Source organism: Conger conger, chromosome 8, assembly GCF_963514075.1.
Source record: "Conger conger chromosome 8, fConCon1.1, whole genome shotgun sequence".
NCBI lineage: Eukaryota > Metazoa > Chordata > Actinopteri > Anguilliformes > Congridae > Conger > Conger conger.
The window spans coordinates 10,697,561-10,711,029 of NC_083767.1; the positions used below are offsets into that span (position 1 = coordinate 10,697,561).

General features: G+C 41.3%; 1 protein-coding gene across 1 annotated transcript in view; it reads right to left on the reverse strand.

The window, feature by feature from the left end:
- LOC133135509 (polypeptide N-acetylgalactosaminyltransferase-like 6) overlaps nucleotides 1-13,469 on the reverse strand; it is a 163,135-nt gene that overhangs the window by 18,403 nt on the left and 131,263 nt on the right. The window contains exon 6 of the mRNA XM_061252557.1: nucleotides 279-464. Coding sequence (XP_061108541.1) covers nucleotides 279-464 — 186 coding nt within the window. The remainder of the gene's footprint in view (nucleotides 1-278; nucleotides 465-13,469) is intronic.

The following is a 13,469-nucleotide window of genomic DNA, read 5'->3' on the forward strand; positions in this document are numbered from 1 at the left end:
TCATTCCACGGTCCAAGTCACTTAGATCGCATTTCTTCACCATTCTGACATTTCGTATAAAAAACAGCTGAACCGCTTGACCACATCTGCATGCTTTTATAAATTTAGTTGCTGCCAGATGATTGGCTGATTAAATATTTGCATTAACAAGCTGGTGTACAGGTCTAGCTTTTAAAGTGATCACTGAGTGTATATGCACACTGTATGTATGTATGTATGTATGTATGTACAGTATATACTATGTATGTATTTAATGTGTCCCCTTTATTAAAACGTACCAAGTAGAGGTGGCAGCCAATTTATATTGGCCTCACAGTGAGAATCCAGGAAGGTCAGGACTTCTCCCTTGGCTGCTGCAGCTCCCAGAAGTCGAGTGCGAATGAGCCCCTCTCTCTTCTTGGTCCTAACAATCCTCACCTTGGGGAACCTGGCCATGTACACCTCCAGACGCGCTTTGAGATGCTCTGCAAATGAGAGGTTAAACAAAGGCATTAAAGCGGCTGTACAATACAACTTAATTCCCGCTGGAGTTGCAGCTGACAAGGAAGATGAAAGGTTTTCTTTTTTCCATCTTTTAGAATTGCAGATTCAAGTCACAGAGCGAATGCACTCCTTTGTTTTCAAGATAGAAAAAAGAATGTGTTTAATTGTTGTGTTAATCTATTTTTCATTAGTATCTCTGGGGCAAATAGCATTAATATTGACCTCCCCTTATCATTCCCCTGTAGTCAATAGTTCACTGAATCGTTAAATTGGCCTCGGTACTTCGTGAATATTAAAGCACACTATTTGGAGGATAGTTACAATTCACACTAGCTGTAATAAGAACACACATTCAAGGTGGACAAGGCCAAGTCAGTGATGAGAAGTACAATGTTTCACAGCAATGGGCCACCAGAACCAGTTAAATAACCATTAGGAAGGATAATTGTTTGTTGTACAAATTGATTGTACAGCTTTCATAACAGGCCTGGGGGACCAAAAAGTTTTCAAATGGGGAACAAACACCAATTAGTGCAGAGTATCATCGTGTGAGAGGCGAGAGGGACAGTTTATCAACACTTCTGCTGGCAATTTCCAGCACATTCTCTGTTGACCTTGTCAATCATTCAATGTGTCTTCGTCCTTAAAGGCAGTGTTGGTAGGCAGCACTGAGAGGACCAGGAATTATGCAGTGACTGAAAAGAGAAAACTAAAAGTTTCCGAACACTGAATGGTCCTGCCACAAACTCAGTGCATACCCTGTTACTGTAACTAACGTGTGGTAAGGACTATGGGTCCACATATTCAGTGGCACACAAAAAGAGGAGCTATTCATGCAATGAAGAAATATTCATTCACCCCAGAGTTTTGTTCTGGCATTTCTGTTTTAAAAGTTGAATTTGTGAAAAGGCTCCCATCCACGCACGTCAGCCATTGACAACAGTGTGGGGCGCAAAAGAAAGACTGGGGTTCATTAAATGCCATATTTATTCATCGGAAAGCCTGCTCTTGACTTACCCCACATCCAAATCCACCCATTAAAATCTACACAGCCCCTGTGACAGACCTGTTTCACATGCGACCGGATTATCTACCGAGCGGCCATACCCCTGCAAGGTGCGCCTAATTCACTGAAAGAGATATATAATGGAGCTAAAATGGGGACAGAATTGGGCTACGGAATCGAGCATATCTGCTTTCAAATGGATTCACGTGTCACGCGGTAGCATTGTGAATAAATGAAGTGTCTTCTGTGTGCCTGCGCATAATTGTAGCTAAAGCATCTACAGCAGAAGCCCAGACAGAAACACTGAGCAATGAGACCCAAAGGAATTTGCTAGAAGGCTTTCTGACAGCACTGCTAGCTGGTCCGAGTATTTGCACAAACGAACAAAAGAAGCGAAGCTCGTGAACCGCGGCTGCATCTTCTTTGCTTGCATCCAGCTACGCCAAATCAGATGTTGCCAAAGGCGCTGCTAATTTGTAGGTCTAGGTATCGAGTCAAAGGTTGGACACTCTCTTTGAAAGCATCTTCAAAGTACTTTACAAGGCTTTTTACTGTATTTTTCACATAAGCACTGTTGTTCAAGCAGCAACAGAACACAATTAAAGAGTGAAAAATCCATTCTCAGCCAATTCCAATTTCCAGCCAGCTCCAAAGTCTGCAGTTATTCATGGTGTGCGGTGCCGACCGCATCGATTTCCTTTAGGGACCATTCCTGAGACAGGACCAAAACAAACCTAACCTCTGCCATCATTACCTTTTCTTTTAATGATCCCGGAAACTGAAGAGCGGCTTGTTACGCTGTGAGGGTGAACCCCACACAGCAGCCAGGTGAGTGGTAACCTGCATGCCCAGCTGTTCTCTCAAATAGTCTGAGACGTTCCTCACTCGCGGCAGATTCCACATACTAATCCATTTCAGAGTGATGGAAAACTGACCTTTATCAACGCTCCCTGAATAAAAATGTTATACAGTGGAGTTCGATCATATGACAGAATCTAAAGGAGCCCAATGCTCTGGCTTCTACACTACCTGACTTAACTATAACCCCGAGGCTGCTTGCTCCACCCCGCGACACAGCGACCCCGCTACCCAAAGTCTGACTGCGTGGATCCACTCTCTCCATTTCCCCCAAACACAGGCCTGTATCTGCACTTCCCACTGTTTTATCTCTGAAAAAAGGACCCAAAGGACAGAATATGACAGAGAACGATAAACACTCACAAACCCCCAAAGCCCCTGTCACCAGAAGCACTGTGGATAACCTGCTTTGAATCATAAGAAAGAAAAGTACAAGTCATCATTCCCTTTGTGTAGTCCAGTCGATTATCGTGTGAGAGACGGAGTCCGGCCAAATATCCAGCACTGCGGTGGAGAGAGAAAGTCAGACAGCAAGAGTATGAAATAATGTGGATATCCAGCCAACTACACACACGATTATCTCCTCAATATACTAAAGAAAATATACAGTAAATAAGATAAATAATAAGATAATTCTGTATTCTTACATAGGTTTTCACATCCACTCTGCTCAGTATCAGGTGCTCTTCATCTGTATATGATGTCTATGATATTCACATGACGTCTAATCTAATCATACAAATTTGAGAAAGAAGAAGAAATAACTGATGATGTACAGACAAGCAGGATCCATCATGACTAACACCACAGCCATACACACATTAATAATGTTTCTTTCACATAGAAATTTATGACTTTCAAAATCCATTCAAGCAGAACTTTGTTGGAGGAAGAAGTAGTATGCAAGCTCTGACTTTGCTTACTAATAGATTAAGATTCATATTTATGAACTTGTATATAAATTATACTTATTCATCCAGCAGTTCAATAATATGCCTCTTTTTTATGTCATTCCAAGAACCGTGCGTCAAGGCAAGGAGGGGAAAGGCTTTGACGTGAAGACATGATGCAGTCAAAATCAACCAGATTGTTATGTGATGCGCATTTAATAATATATCCCTCTTCTGATCTGTGAGTTGAGAACATTTTAATCAAAACTTTGTTCCCCACCCCACCCCACTGACCGGAAAGCAGAATGTACCCCTTTGAAGGCCCAAATACCTTCTGACAAACTGCATCTGTGCCAGGTTTGAAATTAACTGCTGGTTTGATGTTTCTCATTGAACCTTTGGCTTTTGATGGATTAGACAGAAAGGGAAAGCCAGGCCATTTTGCTTTGATGGAAAGAGCAACACTATTTAACGAGAGGCTAAACGCAATTTTTCTTGTGCAATTTCAGTTTGAAGATTTCATTTTCATTTTGCTAGCTTTACAGGCACTGCGGTACATGTGTAATATCTTGGCTCAGTGACACCTCAAGACCATCCTCATATACCACACCACACCACTGTCATTTGCCCAATAATCAAGCTACTCCTGGCCATAAACCTGTAACCCCTCATGACAAAATTTCACAGTACAGGAGTTTTCATTTTTGTGTTGACAGTCAGAGCATATTTTCCCATCCCTCTCTATCCCAAAGCTAAGTTTAGTAATCAGTCTCTTTGTAGGCTCTGTGCTCTGTGCTGCGATGTGCGCTTTGGACATCTTCTGAAGCACAATGACTCATCCTAACTCTACATCAGAGACTGCCCTTTCTTCATTCATTTTACCTGGGCAGAGTACACATTTGCATGGATTTTAGTAAATTACTCAGCACAAATATTGGACAACTAAGCAACACCTTCAGTCAGAGGAGAAGGGCCAGACTGGTTAAAGCTGACCACACATTACAACTGTGGTATGCAGAAGAGCATCTCTGAAAACACACAACACGTCAAACCTTTCAGCGATTAGGCTGCAGCAGCTATATGTTTAATAAATACCTAATAAAGTGCTCACTGCGGGTACTTGGTTCAGGTTGTGCACTCGACATCCTTCACTCAAAATGACTTTGACATCCCTCATGAAATTAATATTCACCACTAAATGCGGCCCCAGGCCAGGCCTCTTATATTCAAATGCAAAAAGCATCCATCATTTTTTATTACGCATGCATCTGAGATGCCTTCCCCTGCAATATATCCCTCATTCTATCAAAGTCTGAGAAAAGCAGAAAAGAAAAAGGTTGGATCACTGCTTGGTGAAACAGGTCAAAAACAAAATCTTAGCACTTAGGCCTGGGTTCAATCATTTTTTTCCACTCGGCCTGTTGAATTCACTACGAAATGTCTACTGAGACTTAATAACAAAAAATAAGGCACAATAAACTAAGTGAGCACATTATTAGGTATTTATTAAACACATTTTTAAGACTTATTAAGTCTTCTGTTACTGTAGCCTATCCACTGGACACTTGTAATATCCCGCCTTATAACTTAAAATTCCAAGCTGATTGGTGAATAGTTTTAATGGATTTTGATAATACACATATCAGGCTCCAATCATGCAAATGATTTGTGAAATCGTGTGAAATAACAATACCGAATACGGAAGTGCCTGTGTGCCCTACGCAAAACCAGTCGTGCACCGGCTTAACTTAGCTTCAACCAACAAATATTAGCTTCCCCTTATCTTGAACTCAAGGTCCTGTAGTTAAGGTGCTGCAAAATGCAACTGATCAAGGGAGGACATTCCAAGCATTTCCATGGAAAATATAACACATATGACAAAGTGCATACATTTTACATGCATTTTCATCATTTTCATTTGGCATTTATATGACACTTTTATCCAAAGTGATTTACATTTTACAAAGTGATTAGACTAGGCAAGTGACAAATTCCCCCTGGAGCAATGCAGGTTTAAAGCCCTTGCACACGGGCCCAAAAAGAAAAGAAAATGTTTAAAAAAAGCTAATTTTTAAAGGAACACACTCTCATTGGCCGAAACAGCGGACGCTTGCGGAGGATGTTGGGCAGAGGTGGCCGCAGAAAAACAACAGCAGCAGGATCATCGCTGGGTGAGAGGTGCTGCGAAACACCGGCCCACTCATTCTCAGATCAAGCTCCAACAGCATGTTTCCAGAGTGGTGTGAGGCCAGGCACTCTGTGGGGGAATTCTGGGATGCAGGAGGCTGGGCTGGGGGGCAGACAGCCAGGAGGGGGGGATCACGGAGAGGACCAGCTCCATCCTGACAGTACAGTGGCAGCTGCCACGCAGGGGCTGGGAGAAACGGGTGCACCACATCCACGAGCCACGGCAGCCAGGCGACATGGCGGTCCTGAGTCCCCATTATCGCTTCTGCACACAGAGCCCGTGGCTACTCCTCCAGAGAGTTCAGCTCGCACAGCGGTGGTGCGAGGCACGGGTATTCTTCAGAGATTATACTGAACCTGCTACAGTGTCAATGAGCAGGGTGTCATTTCCTCACAAACTCTGTAACATCACGCTTTATTTTTAAAAACGGGGGAGGGGGGACTTGCAAATTTGCAAAGACTGCAAGTGGGAGGGGGAACAGCAGCATACTTTAACAATGAAGCTTTTTAATAGCAGAATCTGTGGTAGTCTGTCTGCATATGGTATTTAATGACATTAAAAAAGGACAGCAAGGGAATAATGCCAAATTCTATTATTTTTTCCCAATACGCAAGAAGTTACCAAATAAAAACCTTGTTTAAATGCTAATTTCCAATGGAAACAAATGAAAAGGTTAAATGTAGAACAGGACAACACATGCATGACACAGCTGCATGACAACACTGACTTAAACACAAAACAGCATAACATAAGTCACCATGGGTAGCCCAATACACCCTGTATTTATTAAAATTAAAATGGGAAATAAATAACAGTACAGTGGCAAGAAAAAGTATGTGAACCCTTTGGAATTACTTGGTTTTCTGCATTAATTGGTCATAAAATGTGATCTGATCTACATCTAAGTCCCAAGTATAGACAAACTCAATGTGCTTAACCTAATACCACACAAACAATTATAATATTTCATGTCTTTATTGGACACATCCATTAAACATTCGCAGTGCTGGTGGAAAAAGTAAGTGAACCCTTATGCTAATGACTTCAACAAAAGCTAATTAGAGTCAGGAGTTAGCAAACCTGTATGAAACAAGATTGGAGCGAGGTGTAGACCTACTTTGACTTATAAAAAACACTCAAACCTTTTGAGTTTGCTATTCACAAGAAGCATCTGCTGATGTGAACCATGCCTCGCAAAAAAGAGATCTCCGAAGACCTACGATCAAAAATGGTTGACTTGCATAAAACTGGAAAGGGTTACAAAGTAATCTCCAAGACTTTAGGTATTCACCAGTCCACAGTTAGACAAATTGTCTACAAATGGAGGCAATTTAGTACTGTTGCTACTCTCCCTAGAAGTGGGTGCCCCGCCAAGTTGACTCCAAAGGCACAAGGCAGAATGCTCAGTGAGGTAAAAAAGAAGCCTAGAGTAACAGCTAAAGGCTTGAGGGTATCATTGGAACTGGTTAACATCTCTGTTCTACCATGTCTACCATACGCAAATCATTGAACGGGCATGGTGTCCATGGCAGGACACCACGGAGGAAGCCGCTGCTTTCCAAAAAAAACATCACTGCATGCCTGAAGTTTGCCAAAGAGTACCTTGACACTCCATAACGCTACTGGGAAAATGTTTTGTGGACTGATGAAACAAGGTTGAATTGTTCGGGAAGAACATGCAGCGCTACGTATGGCGTAAAAAGGGCACTGCATACCAACATGAAAACATCATCCCAACGGTGAAGTACGGTGGAGGGAGCATCATGATTTGGGGCTGCTTTGCTGCTTCGGGACCTGGACCGCTTGCCATCATCGAGGGGAAAATGAATTATCAAGTTTATCAAGGTATCTTACAGAATAATGTCAGGGTGGCTGTCCGCCAGCTGAAGCTCAGTAGAAGTTGGATGATGCAGCAGGACAATGACCCTAAACATCGAAGTAAATCTACTACAGAATGGCTTCAAAAAAAGAAAATCCGCCTTTTGGAGTGGCCCAGTCAGAGTCCAGACCTGAATCCAATAGAGATGCTGTGGAATGACCTCAAGAGAGCTGTTCACACCAGACATCCTAAGAATATGGCTAAGCTGAAGCAGTTCTGTAAGGAAGAATGGTCCAAAATTCCTCCTGAACGTTGTGCAGGTCTGATCAGCAGCTACCGGAAACGCTTGTTGGAGGTTATTGCTGCCAAAAGGAGGTTCGACCAGTTATTAAATCCAAGGGTTCACTTACTTTTTCCACCAGCACTGTGAATGTTCAATGGATGTGTCCAATAAAGACATGAAATATTGTAATTGTTTGTGTGGTAGGTTAAGCACATTGAGTTTGTCTATACTTGGGACTTAGATGTACATCAGATCACATTTTATGACCAATTAATGCAGAAAACCAAGTAATTACAAAGGGTTCACATACTTTTTCTTGCCACTGTATGTTTGCACCTCTAACACTCAAACACAATTGTGTTCTTGAGCACCATGTTAATCCACAAGGTGGACATTCTCTCAAATTGCCCTAGTGTCCATGTGATTATTGTCAAAATAAGAGAGGTTTAAACTGAGTTCAATACATCGGTGCACAGTACAGCAACATTCTTCAGAAGCACGCTTATGCTTTCTGTGAGTAAACACTACAGTTCCCTTGCACACTTTTGAATCAGGAAAATAAGGGAAGTTTACACTGTGAAAAAGTGGGAGATAAATAAAAAAAAGATGAATTATACTTGTACAATTGCTTGTAGAATTATGTAATTGATATCTTATTTTTTACTTTATATCAAATGCACTGTGGACAGATCTTACCTCTATTGATACAATATAAACATTTAAAAATCATATCCATGGGATTTACTCATGGCCTTGGTGAGATTGATGGTCTTAAGTCCAGCACTAAGAACCTTTCAGTGGGCTGAGTGGAAATTGATCTGGAAATTTTTTTTATAAAATACAAGAAAAATGGTGCCCATACCAATACTGCATTGGCCTATGAAAAAGACCAAATTTTCCACAGAGCTCCAGGGAAATCCATACTGCTTTCCTACATAGGCCAAGGGCTGTCAGTCAATCATCTCTCCTTCCAGCACAATGCTACTATCCTGTTTGGATTACTGTGCCATGGACCTGTAAATCCGTTTGTCACAGACACAGAGATTTCTAAAGTTTGCATGTATGCATTCATAGAAGAAAATCAAGGTCAACAAGTGACAAAACCAACTTACACGGTCATGAAATAATATAATGCTCTCTGCAGAATGCAGAAAATAAATCCTTTGCTGGGTGAATTTAAGAGGGCCTCTGAAATACTGCAAGCCATTACATTTTTATAAACGCACAATGTTGTATATGGAGTTCGAACATGCAATTCAGTATGACAATGTCAAACTTATTTCAGAAATACGAATGAAAAAACTCTAACCACCACCATCATAACAAGCACAAAGCACTAACTACCTACCTACTAACTGCCAGCACTACTACAACTCCTACTACCAGTACAGCTTGTTCTCCTCCAAGATGAGACTTCTTGGAAAAAGAAGGAACTATATTTTAACGGTATAACGGTTGCATAGTTACAGTGCTTTGAGAACGTAACCACGCCCTTACATATTCTATTCACCTTAAATATTTTTATTGAAACATATTTGACCAATCATGAAAGACATTTCTCATTCACAAAAGTATTAACCACCTCCCATCCATTTTTGTCCATTCCCCCATGCAAAATTGCTCCATCTCTTAGATGGAGACCATTGGTGAACAGCGATCTTCAGGCCATGTCACTGGGACTGAAGTCTGGGCCATTCCCCAATACTGAACCGGTTGCATTTAATCCATTCATCTGCAGTTTACCTTGAGTGCTTTGGGTCACTGTCGCGTTGGAACATTAATCTTTGCCCTAAACACAGGTCTCCTGTGGACTGGAACAGGTTCCCCTTAAGGATTTGCCTGCATTTGGCCTCATCCATCTTGCTTTTGATGAAACAGGCTTCCCAGTCCCTTGTGGAGAAAAGCAACCCCATAGCTTGATGCTGCCACCAACATGGACAGTATTTGGTTCGCGGGAAATACACAGTAGCACTTTGTTTATAGTCACAACTTTAGTCTCATCACTCCACAAATCTTCTTCCAAAAGGTCTCAGGTCCTGTCGCATGGCTTCTGGAATAATAATTAATGGTGGGCGAAAACTTTCTTGAAGGTAATATATATGCAAATTGAGCTTTAAGTAAAAATAACCAGATAGAACCCACTAAATACAAACTCTCCAGTTTGGTAATATTTAGAAATTATTCATTTTTTTGCCAGCGGCATTTTCTGCAATATTTTTCAGACATAGGTTGCATGCAATACACATAACTTCCAAAATGTATCCAGGTCTTATTTATAGAAAAAATAAAATAAAATAGAAAAATAAATAAAAACCATATCTACAGAAAACAGATCTAGAGTTGCTTTAAGATGCTCACAGCATCAGCGCTTCCAGGGTCAGAAGACTCCCAGAATCCCCCTGGCTTATACTGAAGTGATTTTTACTTTAGAACATCATCTTTTTTTTTGCTTTTGGATTCCGTGGAGGGGACCTGTTTCTCAGAATGCAAAAAAACTCTGCTGCTTTTGAAGTGACTGCTCTGTGCCCCTTCAATACGACCACAAAGGGATTCATATCCGACTGCGGTCAGATCACACGGTCGCCATCTTACACTGCACGCCACTCCTGTCAACAGGGAAAGAAGCGCTAAAACAGAAATCTGCGGGCTAATAAATTGATAATCTCATATATTTGCATCTGTGTTCTTTTAAATTCAATAGGATTTCAAGTAAGCGGATTAGCATTCAGCGCAAGCCTGTTCCACAGAGGATCTGCAGATCAGAGAGAAAACAGGATTGTCAGTTGCAGTGCCTCCCCACCTGCTAATCTTGTGTGGCACAACAGCGGATAAATAAAATAACTCACGGAGGGGGAATGGAAGCCTCTGAGACCTGTAAACACACGTGTAGCAGGGCAACCTCGCCAACGCGGGACCGCAGGGGAAAGCAGGGTGTATGCGGGAACACAACGCGCTCATATTTCCAATTTTGCTCATTTACGCATTTTCCATTAAGGATCCAAGCCTACAAATCCTGTATTAAAGCAATCAAAGCAAAGTTCAATAAAACAAAGACTCTCTGGATGCAGATGTGTGTAACTTCCAGAGGGCATTCGTGGCTCTAGCTGAAGCCGAGGTTTGTTCATGTTTGGGCAAATATTTGTCTGAGATTTTCTGGAAGAATTCAGTTTCTGCCTGGGAAAAGAAGGTGAGATGGGCTTGCAGGATCCAGTCCCTTCATGATAAGCTGCTAAAGGATTGCTTATCGGTGTTTTTCATGCAATGTTTGCATAATCACCCTCTGTTTACATTGTATTCAAAGCAAAAATGCTTTGATTTGCATATGATGTTGGGTAGAATGCAATATTTAACGCATGGGAAACGCTGCAGTGACCAGCTATTACCTTCAGAAGATGAACGAGTCCAGTGGCTCCTTTGATATTTCTATATTCCATATGCAACATAAAGAGCCCGGACTATACAGGCTCTGATACCTGAGCCAGGAGAAATGGCCTTCATATGTTGCACAAGAAAGGGACCATTCTTCACCTGTTGTGCCATTTTGGCCCAGAAATTCTCCACTTATAATGTTCCCTTTGTGTGATTACTGATGCTTTCAAGCTTTCATAAAGGCTCCATAAGTGATCGTTCACATTCTATGTAAAGGTATATATTATTTATATTTTGGTTTATTCATTTGACACAATCCGTTTTTTTTTGTGCAATAAAAAAAAACATTTTAGAAGACATTTCTGTCAACCTGCCAACTTTACAGTGGGTTTTATGGGGTATTGAAAGGTTTGTGGATTCAAAAATGGAATACAATACAATTACACTACTGCAAGTACACTATAACTCCACAGTAGCCTGTACTACTTACTTAGCATCTAAAATACCCTTTAGTGCACAGCAAGTACTGTCTTGCAACCACTCTTCTGACTTGACAGATAAAAAAATAACATGCATTACATTGCTCAATAGTGCACAATGCACAGCAACACACACACACACACACACACACACACGCAAACTGTAGGACCGCAATAAAAGGCATTCATCATTTGCACCATTGCCTCAATTAACATTGTGCTCAGGCACAATTAGGTGAAAGGTACAGTATGTGGTAAATATCAGGAATGCCCTTGAACTGTGGTATTTGTTCATTAATACAGAATAATCCACTAGAATATATGCATGCTGTGAACCATGACACCTCCTCCCAGTCAGGATTCCCTGGTGCTGCACAGTTAAAAAAGTCATAACTTATTTTAAGCAGAGAATTTCAGATAATATCACAACACTCCATATTGAGCAAGTGCACAACATGAGCAGTGTGCAATATTTATCTCAGTAAATGTACAGTCATACAGCAATACAAGCTGCCTGAAGATAATAGTAATACTACTACTACTACTACTACTACTAATAATAATAATAATAATAATAATAAAGAATTGACTATGATCAAAATGTGCTATGAATGTAAAAACGATGCATCAGATAAGAGGTGGGTGCCATTCACAAAATCTTTTAAGATGAAAAGGCCTTCTTGTGCTGAAAGAAAAGCATTGGAGAGATAGACTCAGGATTTGTCTGATAAAATACTATCTTTGAGTTCTGTTTACAAGCACGAATGAGCATGCAGGGATCTTCTTTGACTTTTCTTCCTTGAGCTCCATGAACACTCTAAATAATTCAAATGCACCGCGTAATGAAATCTAATGACTACTCAACAGAAAGAGATCCTCAAAGATACAAAGGTCACCAGGTAAGGGAACTGGTCTCCATTATTCCTTAGCACTTGCGGGATCTGTTATGCTACGACTGGTAAATTATCTATCTGCATCATAATATTCTGAAGGTGATTCAAACCACTACTTGTTGAAAAGATTAATAATGTATTGCCGAAATATATGAATAAACTGATAATGTTCTAATGACATATACAGTATATTCTGTATATATAGACACACACACACACACACACACACACACACACACACATTCTTTGAATGATTAAGCGCTAGGTGCAGGATGGACATCAACCACTTAAATTGCTAATAGAGAAACAAACATAAGAGTGAAGATGGCAGTAAGCAGCATCTCAAGGAGTCAACCTGAGGGGGCACAGCCAAGTCATGGAGCAGCAAGTGACTGCACTTTGGCCTGTAAGTGCAGGATCTCTACGCTCACTATAACAACAAGGCCTGAAGGACATCTATATTTGAGATGATCTTGTGTCTGAGACAGGCTATTACATTACATCTCACTTATTTATCTGACGTTCTTATCCAAAGCGACTTACAGTTGATTAGACTGAGCAGGGGAGAATCCCCCTTGGAGCAATGTGGCGTTACGGGCCTTGCTCAAAGGTCCAAGAGCTGTACTGATCTTACTGTGGCTACACTGGGGCTTGAACCACAAATCTTCTGGGCACCAATCATGAACCTTAGCCACTAGGCTACACGTGCCTCCGGCTATCCTCAGAGTTTGCGCCTATTCTTCAGAACAATGTCTCGGCCACCTCCGACCACTAATGCCATGCGCCTTCCCTTCATAACTCAGCATTACTCCTTGTTGAAGGGGGGAGGTGGGGTTCCCATAGGGTGAGGTTAAAACATGATTTCCTCAGCATGTTGGATCTCTCTTCGGGCACACAGCAGCCTGGAGACAGTGAGGATACGAGACTGCATGTGTTTCTGCTTCCCCATGCATCTTTCTTAAAGATTCCTGCCCTTTCAGCTCCCCGGGAACAAAGTATCTGATACCCACGGTATCGGCAGGAACATCAATGTTTGCTAATAACTCGATGGCACCAAGAGGGAGCGAGAGCTGGCTCGTGTGAAGTGCTGCAAAAATATTCACACGTAGTTCTGCTGCTTTGCAAACATATGCAGTCTGAATATACATTTGCATACATTGTAGAAGCATGACTGAGAAACTGCAGTGAAATTAATGCATTT